Source organism: Syngnathoides biaculeatus, chromosome 17 (assembly GCF_019802595.1).
Source record: "Syngnathoides biaculeatus isolate LvHL_M chromosome 17, ASM1980259v1, whole genome shotgun sequence".
Classification (NCBI taxonomy): domain Eukaryota; kingdom Metazoa; phylum Chordata; class Actinopteri; order Syngnathiformes; family Syngnathidae; genus Syngnathoides; species Syngnathoides biaculeatus.
The window spans coordinates 16,369,745-16,393,414 of record NC_084656.1 but is presented as its reverse complement, the minus strand read 5'-3'; the positions used below and the strand labels follow the sequence as shown (position 1 = coordinate 16,393,414).

Genomic DNA, 23,670 nt, shown 5'->3' with positions numbered 1-23,670 from the left:
CAGTAATGTTGCGGGATGTGTCAAACATATATATTTTTTGGTACATGTCGTGAGCCACTAAAAAAAAATCGTCAACCGTTGGTTGGGCCCCACTAACCTAAGAAATTGAAAAAGCCATCCAATCAGGAACAGCGGCCATGCTCGACATGGAAAAAGATATACAGTAAAACTATGCGGGGAATGATTGACAATTGCAATGGGAACTGTTTGTTCAATAAATGCAAAATATCTCCGTCAATGCAATGATGAACTCTACATCAATTTGATAAATTAAGTTAGTTAAATAAACGGGACTGCACTCTCTCAAAGGCGACGGACTGTTCCGACATCTATTTCTGTGTAACAGTTTCGCTACACGTGAAAACAAAAATTTGAAAAATGACACGTTTAATCATGATTTCTTACAAGTTATACTATATAAGTCATCTAATTGTATAAAAATATTGTAATTAATGTAGCGTTTCTTGACATTCACCAATATGACGAAAGTAAATATCGCGGCACAAAGCCACATTTACTTATTTTCAACATGGCGACAGACGGCAGTTAGCAGTTTGTGGCTGCGTTTTGAAACGCTAATTAGCTTGAGAATTAGTCCCCTCGCAAGACTTTTTGGTTCACCGTTAAGCGTTATTTCTTTACACACATTGAAGTATTTGTATCATTTATTTGGAGATGTATGGACGCGGGACGGCAAAGAAGGACCCAAACAACAAACCGGCGACGGATGCGAGTGACAGTGACAAATACGCCGACCTTTTGGTGTTCGGCTACGCCTGTAAACTGTTCCGAGACGACGAAAGGGCTCTTTACCACGAACGTGGAAAGCATCTTATCCCATGGATGGGGGACAAGAGCATCATGATTGATAGGTCGGTTGAACACTTTAACCGAAACACTATGCTAACCTTCTCTTTTGTCTGTTAGCCTGTTTCAAAGTTGAGGGAACTGATTGGAGTTCGTTTTTCAGAAGTCCGAGGGATGCTTGAAACTGTCGAGAATGTTTACTCCATGTGTAGTCATCTTTTTTTTTTTTTTGTTGTTTTTTGGACGTTCTACAGCTCGTTACAAATAAGTAAAACGACATTTCCAGAGTAACGAAAGTCCCACACATAATTTGCTGCCCCCCCCCCATGATGCTAGACAATAAATATTTCATTGTTTTCAAATGTTAGTACCTACTACATGTTATTTTCTTTCTGTCACTCAAACGAAGACACTTTTGATGACCAATTCCTAATGTTTGACTGTTATTTGGGCCTCACATTTGCCATGTTGGAATTCCTCTGGAAATGTTTACTTCTGGCATATTTTTCAGCTGAGTATGTTGGAGTAAAAACTGTAAATGTTTCTTTTTGTTTGCCTTTTTACCGAATTAAATTCTCCCTAAAATACCTGTCACTGAGCACGTCGTGCATACAAGGCTTGCACAACACAAACTAACATTTCTTTTGAACCACCTTGACCTCCAGTGGCTCATGTTGTTTCATCTGTACAGCCTTTGAATGTGTGTCTTTATCACATAACCCAGTTCTTTCCCCAGCAAGGTAGGCTAAAAGGGTCCTGGCAACCCCTGAATGCCAGCTTCAGCACCCCATTTCTTTGTCTTCCTGAAGAGACTGCAACTGAGAGATGGAGTAGAGGGATGAATCCAGGAAAATGTCCTCCGTTTGCGTTCTTATGGATAGGTATTTATGTACCCGGGTTTGTGTGAATGTAATTCTCTTTGCAGATGTAAAAGTATTGATGAGTGTTACAGGGTGAACCCTGTAAGGTAAGGGGAGTTGCTTTAATTGCTTTTATTTCAATCTAGGTTTCTTGGTTTTAATTCTATTGTTAACTGTCGGAGAACATTATAGCTTTTTACAACCCCACACACTTTAAGCAGCCTACCAGAATATTTTATATAACCGCTAGGGGTGTTGTAGACCACCCGCCCCTGGTAAGTAGGCCTTTTATGTAGATAAAAGTTTTTGTCGACTTCCATCTCGCTAATGCTTACTTTCATTCTACAGATATGACGGGCGTGGTCACTTACACGACCTTTCAGAGTATGACAGTGGGTCGTGGAACACATCCTACCAGCTGTCTGAGGAAGAGGCCAGAATCGAGGCACTCTGCGACGAAGAAAGATATCTGGCCTTTCACACAGACCTTCTACAAGAAGAGGCGAGACAGGGTAGGCATGGAAACCACATATGCAATACGGTAACTGTAGTAATATTAGTGATAAGGGAATCACATTTATATTTTTATTTTTGGACCTGAGTTTTGGTTCCAATACTGAAAACACGTTGCTTCTTTGATTCCATGATTGCGTTCCACTGGGCTCCTGATGTGACATGTAGACAGCAGTGTGAAAATGATGCTCATCTGTTTCTTCGCAAGATTGAAACTCACTAGTTACTTCAAAAAAGAAAATACTCGCTCAAGCAGTTGAAAAAATTAAATGTCACGACATTGCTAAATTGGCAACAATGCCAGGGCTACACAAAGTCTTTCAAAACATTAGTTTTAGAAGGACTTTTTTTTCTTAAGAATTTACCAAATTCTTTGGTTTGCTTCTCCAAAATAAGTGATCGCCTTTGTCACTTCTCTCCTGAGCCTTTACTACGGGAATCACTTTTGACTGGGCTGGAATTCTTGCACCTGATTCATTTGATATTCTAATGAAAGGGAGAATTTTGATGACAGAACACCCTGCTGAAAGACACACTGAGTCGCTTAATTAAATTAATAAGCCACCATTTTGAGCGCAATGTGTGTTCTTATGCCCAAACTGACAGGACAGAATGACTTTGCCAATGATTTATGTCACACATTCCTATAGATAGTTCATCCCATAAGACTGGATCGCCCTTGAATTTGGGAGTCTGACTCCCATTCATTGAAGATATTACTCATCTGGCCACTAAAGAGACCATGTGGGACCATTAGTAATATTGATGGTTTTAGTGGGAATTTTGTCCTTGTCTTTAATGACGTTATAGGTATGAATTTCAAGAGGAAATATTCTCGTGAAACTAGCCATAATAGTTCACTTTGTGACTTACTCATTTTTCTTAACTAAGAAATAGCTAAATTAAGTCACACGTTTACACCCATACATTTTTTTACTATAAAGAGGTGGGGTCTGCCACCTTTGATATCTCAGTTTTCTATTATAGATGCCAAAGGAAATGGCAAATTTGGAAATTTCTTTCAGCTTGTCCCATTGGGGTCGCCACAGCGTGCCATCTCAGATGAACGCTCATATTTGTTTGGTATAGTTTTTACGCCGGATGCTCTTCCTGACGCAAGACCTGTAGCACAACCCCTCTTGGGGAGTGGGGGCCCCAGTGAGAAACGAACTCTCGACCCCTGGTTTACCAAATCAATGCTCTAACCACTGTGCTATGGGAAATAGTAGTATTAGCGTGAAGCCTTAATCCTCCTACACAAGTTTGTGATGTGGACCTTGTTTCTTTTTTTTTTAATCATTCGAATATGGTGCAGACATTAACAGTAAGTAGGATGGACTTTGGACACACCTGCTCTAGCTTTGTCTATTCTACTGTTTTCTTTTGATTTTATCTCATGAATTGGTTACCCCTACATACGATAGTGGGGGGAAAAAGATAGACTTGAAGGTGAGGTGATTTATGTAAGATGCTTTGACTTTTTCTTTTTGTAGGAGTTTTGGACTTTCTATTCTGGACCATTTTGACCTCTAAGGGTTTTGTGAAAACAACTAAATTGTGTAGTATAATTTAACATAAAGTGAGACATGGAAATTGTGTTCCGCAGAGGAGGAGTACAAACGTCTGAGTGAGGCACTCGCAGATGAAGGCACCTACAATGCGGTGGCCTTTAAGTACACCGCGGACTACTATGACCCCTCCCAACCCACAGAGGAAGAGGATGCTAACAAGCGCGCGGGTGAGAAGTGTCACAGTCACCCAAGCTGTTTGAAGTGTGTTCTGACCTCTCAGCAAATGTTTGCCAAAAAAAAGTAGAAACTGACACAACTTGGGGGATGTTGTTTTTCGCATACACTTTTAATAATGACATACATTAAATTTTTATCACCAGTAATTAAAGGTAAATTGGAGAATGAAGGTTAATCACAGTATCATTAAAATCATCAGTATGCTTGTCATATGTTGGTTGTTTGCCTTCCCAATTCTCTGCCATTTATGCTCCACATTAGTCACTGCACTGGGACTGCCTGTCTTTGTTACTATGAAGGGCTGTTAGATTCTTGGCCACCAAAACAGATGGTGGCCATTCTAGGGGATACATTTCCTCAGATGAGCTGTGTGACATGTTCAAGAACTAATCAAATTTTGTACATTTTTCAACTAAATAGAACAGCAAGAGCCTGAAGAGAGTGAAGAACCATTTGTTGCCCCACCAGGACTTGAGATCCCCCCAGATGTAGAGCTGGTGAGTTTTAAGTAACTCATGCTTTACGCTTATATTTCTGCATTTACAATGAGCAGTGGTGTAGAGGTATTGCTACCTTTTTTAAAATGTGCACTTCAAAGTAATTACAAGTTCAAAAACCTGTAAAATACCAAACTATTCATTGACCTGAAAGTGCACTGAGACCAGTTGGCTAAATGTTCTTTAGCATATCAGTAATTATTAGATGATCATTGAGAAAGCATCAAAACAATGTGTATACTGTCCTACCATAGACTGTACTAGAATGTAAATTAATCAGAATTATCTTTATTTGCCAGATATGTGCAGAACACACATGGAATTTGTCTCAGTGCTCAAGCTAAATGAGTACACCCACTTTGAAAAGTAATGTTTTTATCAGTTTGTCAGTGAGTACTTGCACAATGTTTAAGATTTGATGATTAAACTCACCTCAAGGTTAAATTATTATGAATTATAGTTTTCTATCTAAAATGTAACTTTGCTAGTCACTCATTGGTGTCAATTTTTTTCCACAATATATAAGTGCATTGCCTAATGTACTTCACAATCAATGGCTGACATTTCTAACACCATTTTGTCATGTAGAATGCCATGCAATATAAACAAAAGACTGTAAGCTGCGACTAACCATCTGCTTATATGCTGGCATGTGTCTGCAAACCATTGGGTTCGTGCCAGTGTTGATCCTAGAACAGTGTGTGGTGACCCAGAGTAGATGCACGGTATCCCAAATGACACATCACGTTGGGAAGATTTTTTTGGGGGTGGTTGTTATAGGTCGATGGCCGCCTGCATGCTGTAGCGGTAGAAAATGTCCCAAGTTGTTATGAATGTGAGAGAGGGCATAGTCTTGCCGTTCCCTGGTTGTGTGTCAGCGTGCCCCCCCGCACACGCGCACACCTTTGAGAAGGGTGCCCAATTTTTGCTCACAAGACTGTATTATGACTTTCCTCACAATGAGATATGTCTGGTTGGTGATTTCTTCACGTCTACGTGCTCTCTAAGCAATGACAAAGATTAATCATTGAAAGCACACTAGGGGAACAATAATGAATTAATGATAGACCATTTCTTGTTCCACTGATTTCCACCCCATGTGTTGAGAATTTATGTGATCAAAATGAACATTGGAGTACTTTCCATGGAAATGCCTGAGATAAATAAAGTGGCTTGTGTCCTTGACGTGTTTGATTCACATGGTGACCTCAACGAAGGCTGGAATTATCACTGTAAATCTAAATGCATAATTCAGTTATGTTGCATATGTAATTTTATGACGTTCTATTTTCACATGACCAATATTTGATATCACTAAACCCACATGTACAGCCCCAAAATGCACATAAATCTTTTACTGTTTAGTGGTCTTGGACTTACTCCTCCAATTATCCTATTCTTGCGACCCTAAGGCGCAGTCCTAGCTGTGGGTGCAATTTCAGTACAGTAAGGCACAATTGTACCTTTATTTTTGTAAGTAGAACAAGCTTATTGTTTTGTTTTTTATGACGACTAGTGTAAGCAAGTCACCAGTCAACATGCCATCCTCACCCATGGTGTCACACCAAACCAAGATCATTGCACTACAGTAAACAGCTCAACCAGCAGACGACAAAGTGACATAAACGATGAGCAAAGAAATAATGCACCCAGTCACTTGCAGATTTTGGACATTGGTGCACATATAAGGCGCCCCACCGATTTTGGGGAAAATTGAAGACTTTTAAGTGCACCTTTTAAGCTCAATCGATCAATCATCTGTCCAATGTTTTGTCCATTTTGAGAAGACCCTACTATGAACCAGCCCTGGTATCAGTTGCCATTGTTTAGATAAGTTATTCGCAGCAGATTTATGCAGGAGATGGTATGTCAAATTAGTCAAATAATGACAAATTCAAAAGGCCAATCCAATTCTTTATTGAGCCAAGAGAAGAAAATCCCGTAATTACATTGCCCTTGGTGTTGTGATAAATTACAACCAAGACATTTCTCATCAAAAATAAAGCTCACCAACTATCTCAGGTGATTTAGTAGATTGAATGTATCTAAGGAGGTCCTGTGTACTCTGATATAGTGTTGCTTTTTGATTCAATCAACATACAACAAAAGGAAGAACAAAAACATTTAAAGTGACATTATTAAAAAAAAAACATACAATACAAATGAATGTTGTTATGGTTGGAATCAAAAACATGCACACAATGTACCTTTTGAAGGAGCGATCTGTTGCTGTATGTAAGTACTCAAAATATGGCATTGTAATACGTTATGAAATTAAATCTAAAATATTTAACTCTAAATGCCACAGACCCAGAGAAGTCATTTTAGTCTAAATTGTCTTTCAATGTGGTGGTACATGGTTTTGATTAGACAACAACTAGGGATAATTATAATTGTCTATCAAGGTTTGCAGAAATTTCAAAATGTGTTGTTCTCTTCAAAACTTCATAGAACTTTGTTTTTCACATTTTGTTTTAGCCGGCAACCATCAAGACTCATAACATAATAGAGAGGACAGCCACCTTTGTATCTCAGCAGGGCGCTCAGTTTGAGATTGTGCTGAAAGCAAAGCAGGCTGGTAACTCCCAGTTTGACTTTCTCCGTTTTGACCATTACTTGAACCCTTACTACAAACACATCCTGAGGGCTATGAAAGAAGGTCGGTACAATGTGGCCTCCGCCAGCAAACAGGAGCAGCCAGAAGGTGAGACGTACTCTGTTTTATTAGAACACCCACTGTGAGCTTAACTTTTGAGCAAACTGATGTGAATTTTCTTCTCATCACTGTTTTGCTGCAGAATCCAATTCTGATGATTCAGATGATGATGGGGATGGCAACTACCTCCATCCCAGTTTGTTTGCACCTAAAAGATCCTCTCGCCTGGAGGAACTGATGAAGGTAAATAATTTGGTAACCAAGTGCAATGTTTTATTTGACTGAAGTAGTTTCTTAGTACCTTTAAGACCCTCTTCTACAGTAGATGGACACCAAGGTGATTGAAGAATGAATCAGAATCATCTTTATTGGCCAAATATGCCAGAATTATACAAGGAATTTTTCTCCAGTAGTCGGGCCGCTCTCGTACAACATACATGACGACAACAGTCACTTGAGACAGAAAGACATGGCAGTAACAGATATGGGGCAATAAGGACTGCTAATAATCTGGCAATGATGGAACTCTTTGACAATTATGCAAAGGATGCAGAGTCCTCTAGCTTTTAGAGCAGTTAGAGTCCCTAATAGAGCAAGAGTCCAGTGCAATAACCATTGTGCAAAGGGCGTCAAAATGTCAATTGTATGCATTTTAAAGTGGCTAGTTGTGCAGTGATCTGGAATAATGTCCATGATGCAAGTGTTGCAGATATTCCTCAATTAATTGTGGAAGTGGAACAGAAGGTACGAGAAGTTACTATTGGTCAACAACAGATTTGCAGATGGTACAGCGTGGTGAGACACAGTTGGTGGACGAATAACGTATGATATATAATAGTAATTGTCCTGGTAAAATGTGACAACAAACTCAAGACAAAAAAATTGGAAGGCTGCTGCAGTTGAATTTTAAGGTGACTGTTTAAGAAGTTAATTGCGAGGGGGAAGAAGCTCTTGGAATGCCTGCTAGTTTTCGTTTCTGTTGCTTGGTAGTGCCTACCTGAGGGAAGGAGTTCGTGTTCAGTTTGTGGAGGGTCTGGGAGGATTTTGTTTGGACTTGTCCTTCGTCGAGTAGCATGCAAGTCCCCTCGGGTGGGAAGAGGAGTACAGACAGTCCTTTCTGCGACTTTGATTGTCTGTTGCGGTTAGAGTTTGTCGTTTTTAGTGGCTTCACCCAACCAGATTGTGATGGAGGTCCACAGAATTAATATGATTACTGCTATGTAAAATTGTCTCAGCACCTCTCGTGGCAGGCCGTGCTTCCCTAGCAGCCACAGGAAGTAAGTCCTCTCCTCTCTTGAGGATGGAGTTGATGCTATAGTCTTTTACAAGGCCAATGTCTGTTGTCATCTGCCAACTTCAGGAATTTGACAGTTTGAGGTGCAGTCGTTTGTGTAGAGAGAGAAGAGCAGCTAGGAGAAAATGCAACCTTAAGGTGCCCCAGTGCTGACGGTGCATCGGGATGTGGTGGTGTCCCCAGGCTCACCTGCAGTGTCCTGCCTGTTAGAAAGTTCTAAATCCACTGTCAGACAGCAGGTGAGATTCTGAGGTGGAGAAGCTTGGTGGAGAGGAGTTCGGGGATGATGGTGTTGAATGCTGATCTCTGAAGTCCACAAGCAGGATCCTCGTGTATAGTCACTTTTAAGTTGTTTTAGTAATCATTGTGTGGTTTTTGTCACTGACAGAAGGTCTTAACAATTTTGTATATGTATCCACTACCAATTATCAAAAGTGAACTGACAAAAAAACTTTTTCACTGGCAGACAGAGTACACAAGCTGAATTGCATGCTGCATAACAACTGTCATGTAAGGGCATTGAATCAATTGCAACTAGACTGTTGTAGTGGTCTTCAAAAGATGTTTGATATCAAGCCCAATTATGCACGAGTCAATGTCAAGAATAGTGACCTGGATCAATGAGATATACGCATACGCAAAGCTTTTGTTATGGTATTGATGGAAGATTCAAATGTTTGTCTTGTTTGACTATTTAACTCTTCCAACAGCCACTTCAAGTCATGGACCCAGACCATCCCCTTGCAGCATTGGTACGGAAAGCCAAGGAGGAAAGAAATGGTTTGGCTCCAGTAGAAACTGGTGCTGAAGAAGTGACAAATCCTGCAGTTTCCACTACAATGACACAGTACACAGCTGACCGTGAGTTTTATTAACTTGAATCTTCTGAAGCTATACAACTACACATTTGTCGTTAATGTAACAACTACTAGCTGCTGTATTGAGCTACCGTACTTGCATTATTTGCTTCTGATAGATGCCATTCATTCAAAATTTAATCATATTTGAAATCCGTTATTTTTTTATGATTTGAAAACATTCGTCACACTCATGACAGTTTTAATATTTAGAATAATGGATGAAAATAATAGGGCAACCATATCCTATCATCCATCCATCCATCCATCCATCCATCCATTTTCTTAGCCGCTTATCCTCACAAATCATGACTCAAATCTTTTCATGCTCATCCATTAGATTACAGCGTTTAATTTAAAGAATATGTCAAAATTGGGTTATGTGAGTGCTTCTCATATGACCACTGACCCAGCCTGACTCTATAGTGTGTGAATTTGTACATTAATGCCATTTACTCATCCATAACACGGTTATGGAAGCAATCCGTGACCTGCTCTTTGCTCCACTTAGAGCTGTTGATGTAATAGAATGGCGACTTAATGCCACTGATGTGCATTTGCCATCCAGGTTTCAAAGTATGCCGACTTTCAACAACAACAGATCCCTCGCATTGTTTTTGTTTGCGTTAATTGTGTAGTTGCATGTGACTTTTCTTGGATTACCATGTTTGAATTACATTTTGTTACTGTGAAATTAAATTAGTCTTCCTAATACAACTCCACTTTAGGCCTGGCTAATATGGCCTTAAAATTAAATGACATTCATGATTTTTTTAAAATTATTTATAATCATTTTTTTATTTATTGGTGTCCATCTGCTTACTGCTCACTGGTAATGGTAGCACTTGTTGTCAGAGTCCTTGTAAGTAGTCTCTCTTGTGTGCCATGCAAATAGTGCATGGCACACAAGAGAACTGTTCACTGTTTTCATTGGACACAAAAAACATTCTCTGCCGTGTTTACACTTAACTACTTTTTGATCAACATCATCCTTATTGTAGCCAATGTTTGTCCAAATGACGATGACAGAATTCCTTTCGGGTAGAAGCTGCTTGCATTATTAACCGGGTTACTCCTTCTGCCACTGATTGCTGTGGTGACAGCATTGATAAGCATTCATATGCGATTTCGAGTTGTGTATTAATTCACCACGCTGGGAGCTAAATGTTTGTTCTGGTGTACCATATCTATTGACCAGGTAATCATCAGTTCTTCTTGGCCATTTTGTTCTCCACAAAATGCAAAACTCCATCTTACCAATAACACACGCTTTCTTAATGTCTTGTCGTGTTGCTTTTCCCAATTTTGATTGGAGAAAATTCGATTTGTTGTTAAAGTTAACTAGTTCAATGACCAAGGTTTTATCACCATGCCCTCATTGACACTGACTGTTCATTTGTTTCTGTAATCCTCCTTGCCGCTTCCTTCAGTAAAAAGTGTGATGAGGCACATTTTCTTCAGTTAGTACCGTACGTTTTTATATATATAAATTAATTCTTGCAACTGACATGTTATTGACTAACCGCTGAAAAACATGACTGCAATAAAGTGCAGCCCACAAAGGAAGCTTCTGCAACAATGAAAATATCACACCCTCATTATGAACACCTCTCCTTTGCTTTACTCTTGAGGGGTGAAGAAGCTGCGTACTGATGTGTTTTTCTTAGGAGACCAATTTCAATGCAGCTGCTCACACGATTGCCTCGACTCGTTTACGCTCGGCACCGTTTACATGCTCTCTGCTGTCTACCAAACACTGTAAAATCTTAAGATCATGTTGCAGTTTGATTCAAGTTCTTGGCTCCTGTAAAAAGTAATGTTTCTTTGACTGTGGAATAGATTGTGTATATTATTTTTTTTAAGTGAAACTATTTAGAAAATTTGAAAAGTTCATCGGTTGTGCCGGTCTCGGACCAGATTCCACTGCATATACACATTTCTTTTTCTGTTCTTTCCCAGACGATCTAATCAGAGCAAACTTGTGTGGGTGGGGGGGTGTATGTATGTATAGGTTGTCCCAAGAAATATATTCACACTTGAAATAATGTAAACTTTTTATAATTCAAGTAATTTTTAACATGTCAAAGAACTTACAAATATTATTTAAAGTGTGTATACATTTTTTGGGACACCCCATATATACACACATATTTTGAAACTACAATTTTAGTGATTGTGATTATAGAGAAATTAAAGTTGAATGTAATGTTATACTGCAATGTGTCGAGCGGTAATATTGTCAACAATTTTAAAAATATGGAAATTCAGCCAAATTGTTTTGGGAATTAATTTCTGTGGGTTTACAGCACATTCCAACACTTGCACAAAGTCCTGTGCATTAAGTATTTTTTCCCCACATTTCTTCCTTTGTTTACATTTCCTTACAGAAAATGCATCTGCCATGTACTATGGCTATTACATGCTTCCGGATGGAACGTACTGTGTAGCCCCACCACCACCGGGTGTGGATGCCAGCTCCTACTACAGCAATGTAACCCCATCTGTGATGACTCCCACAACTGCTTCTGGAGCATTTCTACATTCAGCAACATCCGCAGTGTCTGAAAACATTGTTATGGCATCACCGGGTGCTGACCCTTCTCAGGTCACCGCCTCTGTTGCTCCTGTCACCATTGCAGGAATCAGGTAGAACATGTTACATTGCATTTAGAACGTAACAATCGGTATGGTGCAATAAATAAATAAATGACAAAATTTTGTTTATGGACATGGACAACCAGCAAGAGAGGTATGTCGGTAACGGGTTTATCTTTCACTTGTACTAAAAGCAATTTCAAAGCTGAAGTGCCAGTCGGAACGGCAGCAGCAGCAACAGCTATAATCCCCCCACCAGTGGACATCCAGGCAGTCATAGACAAGCTGGCTGAGTACGTCGTCAGGAACGGGCTCAAATTCGAAGCCAGTGTCCGTGCCAAGAATGATCCACGGTGAGTGTGCTTACCACAAGTAAGCATTATTGTTTTGCCTTTTTTACCTTTTGATAATATAAAACCACTTGATCTGGCTCTGGCTCATTTTCAAGACTGTTTGATTGTCCTACAAGTGTGGGTTCTTCCTTTTGTCTACTGCAGGTTTGACTTTCTACAGCCTTGGCATCAGTACAACACTTACTATGTCTATAAGAAAAATTACTTCATCCAGAAAGAAGGAAAAGGCTTGCCACAGGTATTACAAGCTTTATGGGAATGACTGCTTATCATTTGGGTGTTTAAGCACAAGGAAGCCCCTTTTCACCTTTATCCTTTTGTCAAACGACTGAACAATCCTGCCCTCACAGCTAACCACGTGACACACAACTCATTGTGTGTCACAAAAGTTCCCCCTCTAATTCTCATTGCTGTCTCAAGTCATTATTGATATTGTTGTGGTAACTACTGGTTAAAGTTAAAATGAAGTATAGGGGGAAATGGGTTATTGCCGTTCAATCAAACAAGCACAGGCCCAATATTGCTAAAATAACTAAAATTGTATCCAAAGAAAAGAACAGTGGCACAAAAGTGAAGGCCTCCAAGTTCTGACTATTCACAAGTATTTAAAAAAAAAAAAAACCAGTACAGAACAATGTATTTGTCCATCTTTTTGTTTGCAAATGAGAACATTGAAGGAGGGGAGGTATTCTATTTTTCTTTTGCCTGTGGATAGTTCCATTCATACCATAGTATCTCAAAACCCAAACAAATTTGTTGTTCCATTCCAGCAAAAGCCAACCAACAATCAAAAACAGTACCTCACGGCTTTGTGGTGTGGATTGTATTTAAATGGAAATCACGCTCTCGTAGTTTGAGCCACTCTAATAAAGACAATAGCCACTGTAAAAGAATATTAAGATATTAGGTAAGTAAGATTGCTTTCAAAGAATATATTTTAGAACTAAGGAAGGTATTTCCTAGTTCTTGAACCCGCAATGATCCATCAATTGACTTAAAATTTTGAGATTTCCATGAGATGAGCAAAATGAAATGTACTAATTCAACCATGTAGCAGAATCATACCAAACTGTATTACATTCTTGAGAATAACTTAAAATATTTAATTCCAACTAGGACTGTTGGAAATTACTGGAACAGACTTCCACTTAACATTTACAAGTAGTTGGTTGGAGACAAAAGTTTCACCCCTCAATCAAGATGAGTTCATCCCTTCAAGCTAAACGACCTACACATCCTCCAACCCCTGCTGTTTATTTTATATTTCTCGTTGAGAGCACATATATTGCAGTGTTAATTATGCACTTGGTACGGTAATCTTCCGGTAGTGAAGAGAGAGAATTATGAATCAGTTTTCTATGGAGCCATTTGGTTTTGGTGAACCTCATTCATTAGCTTGTCAAGAGTGGAAAGAAGTGTGACCCATTATAACAAATTCAGGATTCAGCTGCTTTGTTATTCTGTCAGGAAACAAGATTGAGTGGTGTGCATTTTGAGTAATTGGCTGCAGATATCACTACACCCGGGCAGCCGCTTTTAAGTACATTTATAGGAACAAATATAGAATTAGCTTAAAATGTATCTTCCACTCCTGCTGATTTAAGGAAAAAATATAGAATTTGCTTGAAATGTATGTTGCACTCCTGCTTATTCAAGTGTGTAGTCCATGTTCTTATGACGATACGATACGGAATACCTTAAAATCTGTTCTGATTTGGCAGTAAACCTAAAAAACATCTTGCCCTACTTTAGGGAAAACTAACTTTTCAAAAAGTTGTGTGCTTGTGCGTGTGTGTAGTACAGTAGTTCATCTAGCATTTATACTTAAGGATATCAGGTCCTGTGTAGGTCCATATCTAGAACCTAAAATGCGGGTGGAAACCTTGTAAGAGAGATTTATATCAGTTAAAAATAAAAAATAAATAACATCTGATTTACCAGGCAGCTGTTAAATGACCCTTTTTAAAGATTATAATATAATCTCATTCCATTTAGATTGTGCCTCTGGTTTGATCATTTGGTTGGAATGGAACACTGTATCCACTTTGATCAGGACCATATGTCACTTTTTTGCGGGGGGTCATTTTTACCCAAGCCACTACTAAAGATGACGCAGTGCAGATTAAACCTTTGAGCTCCTCTAACAATTGAATGTATTTTTTTTTAAACAAATATGTAACTGTGCCTTATGTCTAATGTCCCTCATTTAGATGGGTGAAGGTGGAAAAGTCCATTTGGATGACTCAGGCAGTGACTCTAAATCAAATAAAGGTATTTCTCATTTCCCTTTCAGCTTGTCTTCTTGGGTCAATAAGATTGTGCCGACTGGTTTTGTATTTCTGTAATTTAGTCTGTGTATAGACGTTAATTCTGTTAGTAGTATCAAGCTGAAAATTTCTGGAGTCGCCCAAAATTCAGCACGTTTCCAAATGAAAACAGTGTTTCACAAAGGCTATCAACAAGCAACAGGCCACGCACTAGGCCTGCAAAAATGAATTGCACGAGTGCTGGTAATAATACATAGAGAGGTAATAATACAAAGACAATGGCCAACTCTCCACAGGAACCCTCGGTGTTTTTTTTTTCGAAGTTTCCATCGTTTGTCAGTCATATATGCTGCTTTGCATCCTCTCTTGAAAACCAAAATCAATATGACTGCATTTTGGCATTATTCTTCTCCTTGTTTTCCCGACAGTCACAGCACTTAACCCAGGAGTTAGTAAACTAAAGCCCACAGAACACACAGGACCATGTTCGAGCAATATCATCTTCGACCAAGCATTTACATGATCTTCAGCCCTGTAGAATGTGATGCATGCATGAATGAATTTTCCCAACACTGGTTCATTGAAGTCTACATTTAACATTTGTCAAAAATGCTCAAGGAATTTGAATAATTTTATTTAAAATGAGCTGGAATCATTTATTAAATTAAAATTCACTAAACTTTTTTTGGGGGGGAGCATCTGCTTTTCCTGAAATTGGTTAGGTAAAACAAAAAGTGTTTTCATTTGTCATATTAGATGTTGTGTCGGAGGTATTTAATACTGTAGAATAATATACAATTTTGGTAATTTTATTTATTTTTTGTTAAATGTATTCATAAATTGTAAAACTCAAAATGAGCTACGTTTCTTCATTATTCAAATTTTAGGGACTGTGTGTGTGTGTGTGTGGTGTGTGTGTGTGTGTGTGTGCATGTGTGCGTGCGTGTGCGCATCTGTGTGCATTTATAAATTGTCTGACCTGGCCAAACATTTAACAAAACCACTAATCATCAGCTGCAAAAGTTTGTTTACCATCTAACATTTGAATGCCTCACATTTGGTTGGCACAGCCACGCAGGACATGTTTTTTGTGAATTATGTTCATCTTTTTTTGTCGTATGCTTTGCTTTTACAGCTTCTTTTGCACCAATTTGTTTTGCCATCAAGCCAAAGGAAAATGAAATGCTGCCACTGGAGAAAAACAGAGTTAGGTTGGATGATGACTCGGACGAGGACAAGGTTTTTGTTCTACATTGGATAGAAGTCGGACTCTTCATCCCGTGTGTTGTGAAATACTGTAATGTAATTTAACAAATTATTGTGTTTACAGTTGCTTGAAGGTGAGAGGCTGCAAGCAATGGTACCTGATGGTCCTGAACTGGTTGAAAATGAGCCTCTGCCAGTGAGTGCACCAGAGGAAAAGAGACCGTGTCTCAGTTTGCAAGAACTGGAGGCAAAACAAGGTAAAATAGATCATTTCAAATATATTTATTTTTTGTACTCTTTAATTCTCAATGAAGTAAAGAATGAAATTAATTTCTCGCTCCAATGGGAAAAATTAAATTTCTTATGTGGAGAAAAATGTTTTTCTCGTGTGAAATTTAAATACAGCAGGTACAGAAAGTATTCAGACCCCATTACAGTTTTCACTGTTATATTGCAGCCTTTTGCTTAAAATCAGAATCAGCTTTATTGGCCAAGTATGTAAAAACAGTTTTTCTTTAGCAGTCGGTGCGGCACTGGTATGAAATCAACTCATAAAATCATATAAGTTCAAGTTTTTCCTTATTTATCTACACACAGCACCCCATATTGACAGAAAATTTGAATTGTTGGAATTTTTGCAGATGCATAAAATGCATCATTCAATCAAATAGTCCTTGTCATCCAATCAGTGATGAGTTTTATCTCCTACTCTTCCGTACCTCTTCCAGGAGGTTGGTCCAATCAGTGGTCTTATTCCTGACCAATACCGACGTTACCTGTTTGCTGTTTTTTGACATGCTGTTCTTTTTAATTTTTCTTTTTTTTTTATTTGCAGGTTTTGTTATATTTTGTTGTGATTAGTTTTCTATTCAGTGTGGTTATTTACTGTGGTTTTTAATTTGAGTTTGTATTTAGTTATTTGCTGTTGTATTTTGCAGTCAGGCCCATCATACATCAGGGTAAGAAGAACTGGTGGAAAGAAGTGATTGTCACCTTGTGCCTAAAATATAAACGTCCAGGTTTTTTTTTTTGTCATGCTACTTTCATCATTATTCAGCACTGTGAGATTAAGGGGTCACATCTCACCATCTTTCCAATTTCTTTACCGCTTATTCCCATGAGTCTGAAAAATTACGGCAGCTAATACATATAAAATTCTTTCAAAGTCAGACAATGTGATTTACTGAATTTTGTCTCTCCTAGGTGAGGTATACCTATTTTGCAAATGACAGTCTTCTCTCATCTTTTTATGTTGGAGAACAATTTGAGCAAAATTCACTAAATTAGTTTTTGGCCCCACTGTACCCTAGGCTGACCTCTTTGTACATTGCTTAGTACAGCAGTATTTTTTTTTCCACGACATTCTCAATTGTTGTGGTGGTTATGTGCAATGTTTTTTAAAAAAAAAAAAGCTCTGATCGATTCTTGCTGTGCTCTCAGCTTCAAAATGGTTTGGTTTTCTCCTATAGACAGCGCTTCAGTCTGCTTGTTTGTTATACACCAAATGCGGTTTTCACAGGTGAAAGCCAAAATCAAGTATTATGTTTCAGGAACGTATCTTAACGGGCAATTCCTGAACAACTAGAAACAGCCATCAGTCATATGTTCCTATATAATCTACCTATATAAAACTATTTGTTTTTTATTTCACAACTCTCTTCTCAGGTTATAGATTGCTTGCGTAGCTGTTGTCATTTCTAATAGCCATAGCAGTTTTTATACTTGTAATGGCTCTGACTAGCAAAAGTTACATAGAATGGAAGTACAGACATGTACAGTACATTGGCCTTTAAAGTCTTGGTTTTAATGCATGTTGCTATGCTTTTACCAGCAGTGCGCTATAAAATTATTTCTTGGAATACATTGCTTGCCATAATAGAATGATTTGAGTGTCGATAAAGAGCGTGTACATATTTAAACAGGCTGTTTTTAGGATTTATTAGATAACAAGGGCCAGGACAAGAGAATAACAACTTGCCCTAGAGCAAAAAACTTGATAACTGTAGCCTGGAAAGAGAAAGACAGGACGTTCAGACAAATGTGCTATTTTTCAGCAGCTGACAGGTTCGCTTAAGGTTCTGTGGATGAGACTCAATGTTACTTTTTTGAGCTGACATACATCCAGAGAGAGAGTTTCTTTCGGCTTGTCCCTTTCGGGGTCGCCACAGCGTGTCATCTCAGATGAACGCACATATGTTTGGCACAATTTTTTACGTCGGATGCCCTTCCTGACGCAACCCTTCCCAGGGAGTGGAGGCGCCAGTGGGATACGAACCCACAACCCCTGGTTTACCAAACCAGAGAAAGGGGCTCAAAAAGCGTCATAAATTGCTGATTGTCATTTGCATGGCTATATGGCAAAATGGCCGTCAATCAGCGGGCCCAATTTGATCAGATAACAGGAGAATCAGTGGCAAACAGCTGAATGCTCATCTGTATCGATGTGCTGGAAAACAGCCACATCCCTAAATTGTTTTCTAGTGATAAGTACTTCAATTCCTTAGGCTTCAAATATTTCCCAGAGAGTACCATGTTTTGCTGTTTGACGGTACAACAGAAATTACAATAACGGCACATTTTAACATTCTGTACATGCGGATATATTTTCCTGTTAAATGATTAAGTGTTGTTAATAGCTCTGTATTGGTTCCGTCTGTCAATAGTCTGTCTACCTTTGGATATCAAATGCATTGAGAGTAGAACAATTTATAATCTGACCTGAGTTATTTGATATTTAATGATAGCTTGATGCCTGGATGGGATTAAATCTACATTGTCTCATTTCTTATGTAAAACAACAAGCTGGACCTTTGAAACAGACATTTTTTTCTTCAATTTCCATTTGGCTGACAGTGATGTCATATAGCCATTATTACAAATAGCCAAGATCAACTGTATGTCAACTGTATGTCTTTCCAAGTTTTGAATGCACTTCCCCATTTGCTTCTTTTTTCAAGTTTACCTAAATGTTATAACTCGAGCTTGTTTTTCCACGCAGGCTTAGTTTGTCCCTTGCTGTCTTGTCTCATTTTCACTGTTCTGTGAGCTTGTTCACATACTTTTGCACCCGTTTCTGTCACTATGTCTCCTTTTTTCATCTCTCCCGGCTGTGAATTTATCCCCCCCCCCCTTTCTCATGCAGATTTCTCTGCCTCTTCTCACATGCCTACCTCCGGTGTTTTTTTTTTTTTCATTTTTTATTTATTTATTTTTTATGCCATTGCAAACTGGTTCAGATTATCTGCCACCAACATGGAGTTTCAATAAATAAGAGTAAGAAAGATCAGACTGAACTACCTTTATTTGGGTCTGGAAAATACATCTTGGTGTTTTTTTTGCTTTCAATTTAATTGTGGTCCTACTGGCTACCTACTTAGTCAAAGCAACTAACAATCCTCGCATTGCCCATTATTCATCCTTCGTTGTGAAAGGTAGAATTAAATAATTTCAATTATTTTTTTGCTCCCTCACCAACATCTTACAGAAATGTATTTGTGTGTAAAGAAAAAAAAAAAGTGAAAATGTGACGTTTTGTTGTGTTCCCCTTTTCATCTTAGCCAAACAGAAACTTGAGGATCGTCTCGCAGCTGCAGCGAGAGAGAAGCTGGCGCAGGCATCCAAAGAGTCCAAAGAAAAACAGCTCCAGGCGGAGAGGAAGAGGAAGGCAGCACTATTCCTCCAAACTCTCCGCAACCCATTAACAGGGGAGCCAGAGGCCAAGAAAGCTGAACTAGACTTATCCACACAGCTTGAGGTACCTAAATGTTTGATAAAGGACTTCTTGTAATTGTCATTGGGTTCATGTTCATACATACATTAATTGGACCTTTAACCATTAACCCATTCACCTTTGCTGAAATCATAGCTAAGAATTTTTTTTTAATAACAGATTGTTGGCACCTGAATGAGCCTGTGCTTGTCTATCTTCTCACATAAGGCCTCTATCTTCTCACAGAGATGAGCACATGGAAAACAAAATACTGTTGCACATCGTGCCACCATACATTTCTTTACCATGTGAAATTTGTCAGTGCCACAGTTTCTTCCCGATCTCACTGTCCTCTGCTTCAGGTACCAATACAGGATGGGGAGTTTAAGGAATCCGCAAATTTGCGGGCTTAATTTTAATAAAATGTAAAGAATGCCCCCAAAAATGCTGAATTTACAGATTAGAAGATCTCTCCCTCTTTGTGTGAAAACTGCAAATCAAATAGTGGTGGTTTGAGGTGTTCCATGACATTGCGTGTGATTATAAACACAAATCACAGTTCCTCATTGAAACGAATGGGAATGCAATTAATCTGTTCTAGCTTCCCTAAAAAAATTACCAACAAAAGATTTTTCTTAAGCAAAATAGTATTATATATATTTTTTTACTTTATGAAAATGACTTATCCATCCATTAGCTCAGACTCTTTTCCTCACAAGGGTCAGAGGAATACTAAAACCTATCCCAGCTATCTTCAGCCAATTGCAGGGCACATAGAAAAAAAAATGACTATTCACACTCACAATCACACCCTAGGGCTATTTAGAGTATCCGATTAATGCATGTTTTTGGGATGTGGTAGGAAACCAGAGTGCCCAGAGAAAACCCACGCAAGTACAGGAAAACAAACTCCACACTGGCGGAGCCAGGATTTGAACCCCGGTCCTCAGAACTGTTTTATTGTGTGAAGTTTGACAGTTAAAATTAAATGGGAGTGGCAATAAACCTCAACTCCCCTTGAAGAATTGTACACTGTCTGCCAAACAACAATGCAGTACTCCCATCTCAGATTTTTGCTCACACATCAAAGCAAAAAATCTTAGTTCAAACTGTAGACTTGTACTCTTTTTAACTGTTGAAAGTTTTTCTTTGAGTCAACCTGCAAAGACATGCAGGTTTTCTCAAAAACATTCACAAGACTGTACCCTACAGAATGTGCACAAAGAACAGTAAGAGACTGAATAGATCATTGTCGATAGTCAAACATCACAGAAAAATTATTTCATCAGGCATTGACACACATGAATCATTTATATATGGTGCTGACAAAGCCCATTTCTGAAGAAATATTCACATAAGGCAAACCAAATTTTAATGGTCTGATGTGATTGCATGGAAAGTGGTTCACTTGTCTTTGATTTGAGACACATCTGGACTGGACATTAGAAGTTGGCACTCATCACACAATGGTGATAGACCTAAATGCCAAACAGCACTGTACAACAGCAGGCCAAACAGCAGGAAGACGAGAAGTCACTTAGTCCTCGTGTTTATGGCTCCACCTGCGCGCAGAGGATAATAATATGAGGTGCCCATTTATTGGGTATGTGATTTCCTGCGATATTAATTTTTGTGCGTTTGTGCCCCCAAGCAAGTGGAGAAAAATGAGTTAAACAATATTAATTAATATTTTGGTCTTATTGCAATCTTTTTTTTTTTATATATATGGTTAAAGTGTCAGCCATATTTGAGATTAGTGAGATCAACAGAAGTTGTTGAGAGGCTGGTACAGGCATTCGTGTATCTGGAAACTGACTCCGCACATAACCCCGGTTTGTGGTCCAAGTGATGTGGTTTCCCAAAGAGTTTTCCATTAATGACAGATTTAAGATCGAAAGCTCTGCCTGTTCAAGAGTTGAGGCAGTACTGGGTTTTAGTCACATTATAAAAACTTCAGCTAGGGTGTGATGGTTTGCTTCAATCAGAACGTTTGGATCTGCAAACTTCACCAATCATATAATGGTGACAGGCATACGTAGTACATGCTACTACTTTTGACTTGAAGCAAACAGCCGGGGTGACAGTTTGGGGCTCTGTGTTAATAATACCTTGCTCAAGATTTTGTTGGAGTCTCCTAACCCCGTGTCAATTAACTATCCCACATTTTTTTCTTTTTTTTTTTTAATGTTTTGGTCAAAACATGATGTGTGAGGAGTTAATTGACTGATCTGTTCTTGATAGTAAATTTCATAGGACTACGTCAGTGGTTATGAAATTTAAAAGAATTTTTAATTTGAAAATCCTCCCCTGTAAATACAACTTTGTGGGAGTCTTTTGATGTGCAGATTATTATTTGATGGATGACAAATCCTGGTGCGGGCACATTGATTTGTGTAATACTGGCTTGGTGCCTTGTAAAACAGGCGTGTGCATATGCGTGTGAGTCCGTGTGCTCGCGTGTGCGTGCGCATGTGGACACCTGTCACTATGGTGACATTTTCTTCACCTCTGTAAATGTTCATTCAGTGATTTCTGCTGCGGCCATCAAAGAGTGTAGAAACAATCTCTGTCTGCAATTTTATTTATGTATGAGTTCTTAGCTACCATTAATGGTACAGTATTTTAAAAATCAATGTAAAAAATCTGCCAGAGTAGCCACCATTCGAACCATATTTTGTCTGCATAGCGACGTGTTGGAGTAGTCCCAATGTTTCCAAATTGGTGAGATCGGTTTGAGGAAGGCTTTTTGTTGCACAAAGAAAATCTCATTTGATGACTTTGGAGTGCAATATGCAAGAGATTACAATCCAGACCACACAGTAATTTGACATCCTTTATTTTAACCACAACTTGTCAACGCCTAAGTTTGCTTGTAACCATCACAGACAGAGCCTAGACTCATTAATCTATTTAGAAAATCATTCATCCTATCATCCTGAAATTTGTTTGGTTCCTACGGTAAGGTCGTAGGCTTAACAAGATGTTAACTACTAGATATTGTTAGACATACTTTTCAATGAGTACAATAGTTATTGTGGTCTGTCCCTGCCAAACCCTCCAGAAATACATCTATTGAAAGCTTGGTGCTATTCATCTTGAAAGAAAATATCATGTTACCAACGGGAAACATTCTTCAAAGCACACCGAACAAGTTCTCGCGATTTTGGTTGACTGTGATGTCCTAAAGTATTTTCATCTTACTTTCGGCTTTCCTATGACTACTTAGCTCGCTACTTTTGAAAGAGCAGCAGTTAGGTTTGAACCCAATATCTCTGTCATATTTTTTGGCTTTAGATTTATTTTGAGTCTCTAGTTTCCCCAGTGGCATACCGTGCATTATAAAATTTTAATGATAGTGACCTGCTCGTTTTGGGAATCTGCAAACTAGTTTTTATTTCAAGACCATGTGGTTGTCATTTTTTTTGGTGAACTCTAGCCTGTTTTGCCCTTTAAGCAAACATTTGAATGTGATTTATTCTCAAAGGACACTTGAAAGTGAGCTAAATGCCACCTGCAATGAAATCGAATAAATGAATTAAATTCCACCAATAACAGTTAAACTTGAATCTAAAAAAAAAAAAAAATGTTAAGACTGCCATTGAGGCTTTGTGAATCCATTTGTATTTTGACGTCACATTTTACATAAATGTGACATGTTCTTGTCTGAGTATCTTCAGTATGCCAACACTTTATAGTTAGGCTATGATCTTATCTCTTATTTATACCAGTATCTTATATATAACTAACTAATGGGCATTTTAGATGAGAATCACTCTTCAACTTGTAATCTTTAATAATGTACCTACCATCAACATTTATTACTCCTGTTGCTAGTATTTTGACTAAACGATATCCAGCAGGTGAGACATGACATTTTTCCAACCTGGTGTTTGGATGAGCTCCGCATAAGTCAGAGCTAATTTTAAACAAACCTTGTTTCATGTCATTTCATTATCTCTGCCTGAGCACCGACTCCCGATAGCGTGGCAACAATAAGGTGTGATAAATATTTCTCTCCCGACTTTCTTGTCTGTTTTTAAATAGCTATTGATTGTCCTATGCACCCAGCACTCCACTTTGCGGACGTAGCCACTTTATCTCATTTGCCTCCTGGTTTTGTCTGCTTTCTTTATCCTTTCTTTTTTTTTTCTACATACCTCCCTTGCCATTGCTTAACGTTGAGCCCATGCCCACAATATTTTACCAGATTGGAAATGGTGTAAGGAAGGGTTAAAGAGAGGACAATGTTTGTGAAACTATACCCAGTAATAACCCATACATATTTGAAGTTATAGACTCATTAATTTT

General features: G+C 38.5%; 1 protein-coding gene across 2 annotated transcripts in view; it reads left to right on the top strand.

Annotated features, from left to right (window-relative positions):
• Window positions 1-433: 433 nt before the first annotated feature.
• Window positions 434-23,670, top strand: part of sfswap (splicing factor SWAP) — a 38,474-nt gene continuing 15,237 nt past the window's right edge. Inside the window, exons 1-14 of one of the 2 annotated variants that reach the window (XM_061801351.1) lie at window positions 434-872; window positions 2,016-2,179; window positions 3,787-3,918; window positions 4,349-4,425; window positions 6,904-7,129; window positions 7,224-7,324; window positions 9,086-9,236; window positions 11,620-11,878; window positions 12,022-12,180; window positions 12,325-12,418; window positions 14,391-14,451; window positions 15,583-15,686; window positions 15,778-15,910; window positions 19,211-19,407. In XM_061801351.1, the coding sequence (XP_061657335.1) occupies window positions 676-872; window positions 2,016-2,179; window positions 3,787-3,918; window positions 4,349-4,425; window positions 6,904-7,129; window positions 7,224-7,324; window positions 9,086-9,236; window positions 11,620-11,878; window positions 12,022-12,180; window positions 12,325-12,418; window positions 14,391-14,451; window positions 15,583-15,686; window positions 15,778-15,910; window positions 19,211-19,407 (2,055 nt within the window). In that variant the 5' untranslated portion in view covers window positions 434-675. Of the gene's footprint in view, window positions 1,689-2,015; window positions 2,180-3,786; window positions 3,919-4,348; window positions 4,426-6,903; window positions 7,130-7,223; window positions 7,325-9,085; window positions 9,237-11,619; window positions 11,879-12,021; window positions 12,181-12,324; window positions 12,419-14,390; window positions 14,452-15,582; window positions 15,687-15,777; window positions 15,911-19,210; window positions 19,408-23,670 lie in introns of both variants that reach the window. The other variant, XM_061801352.1, reaches the window with a different exon arrangement.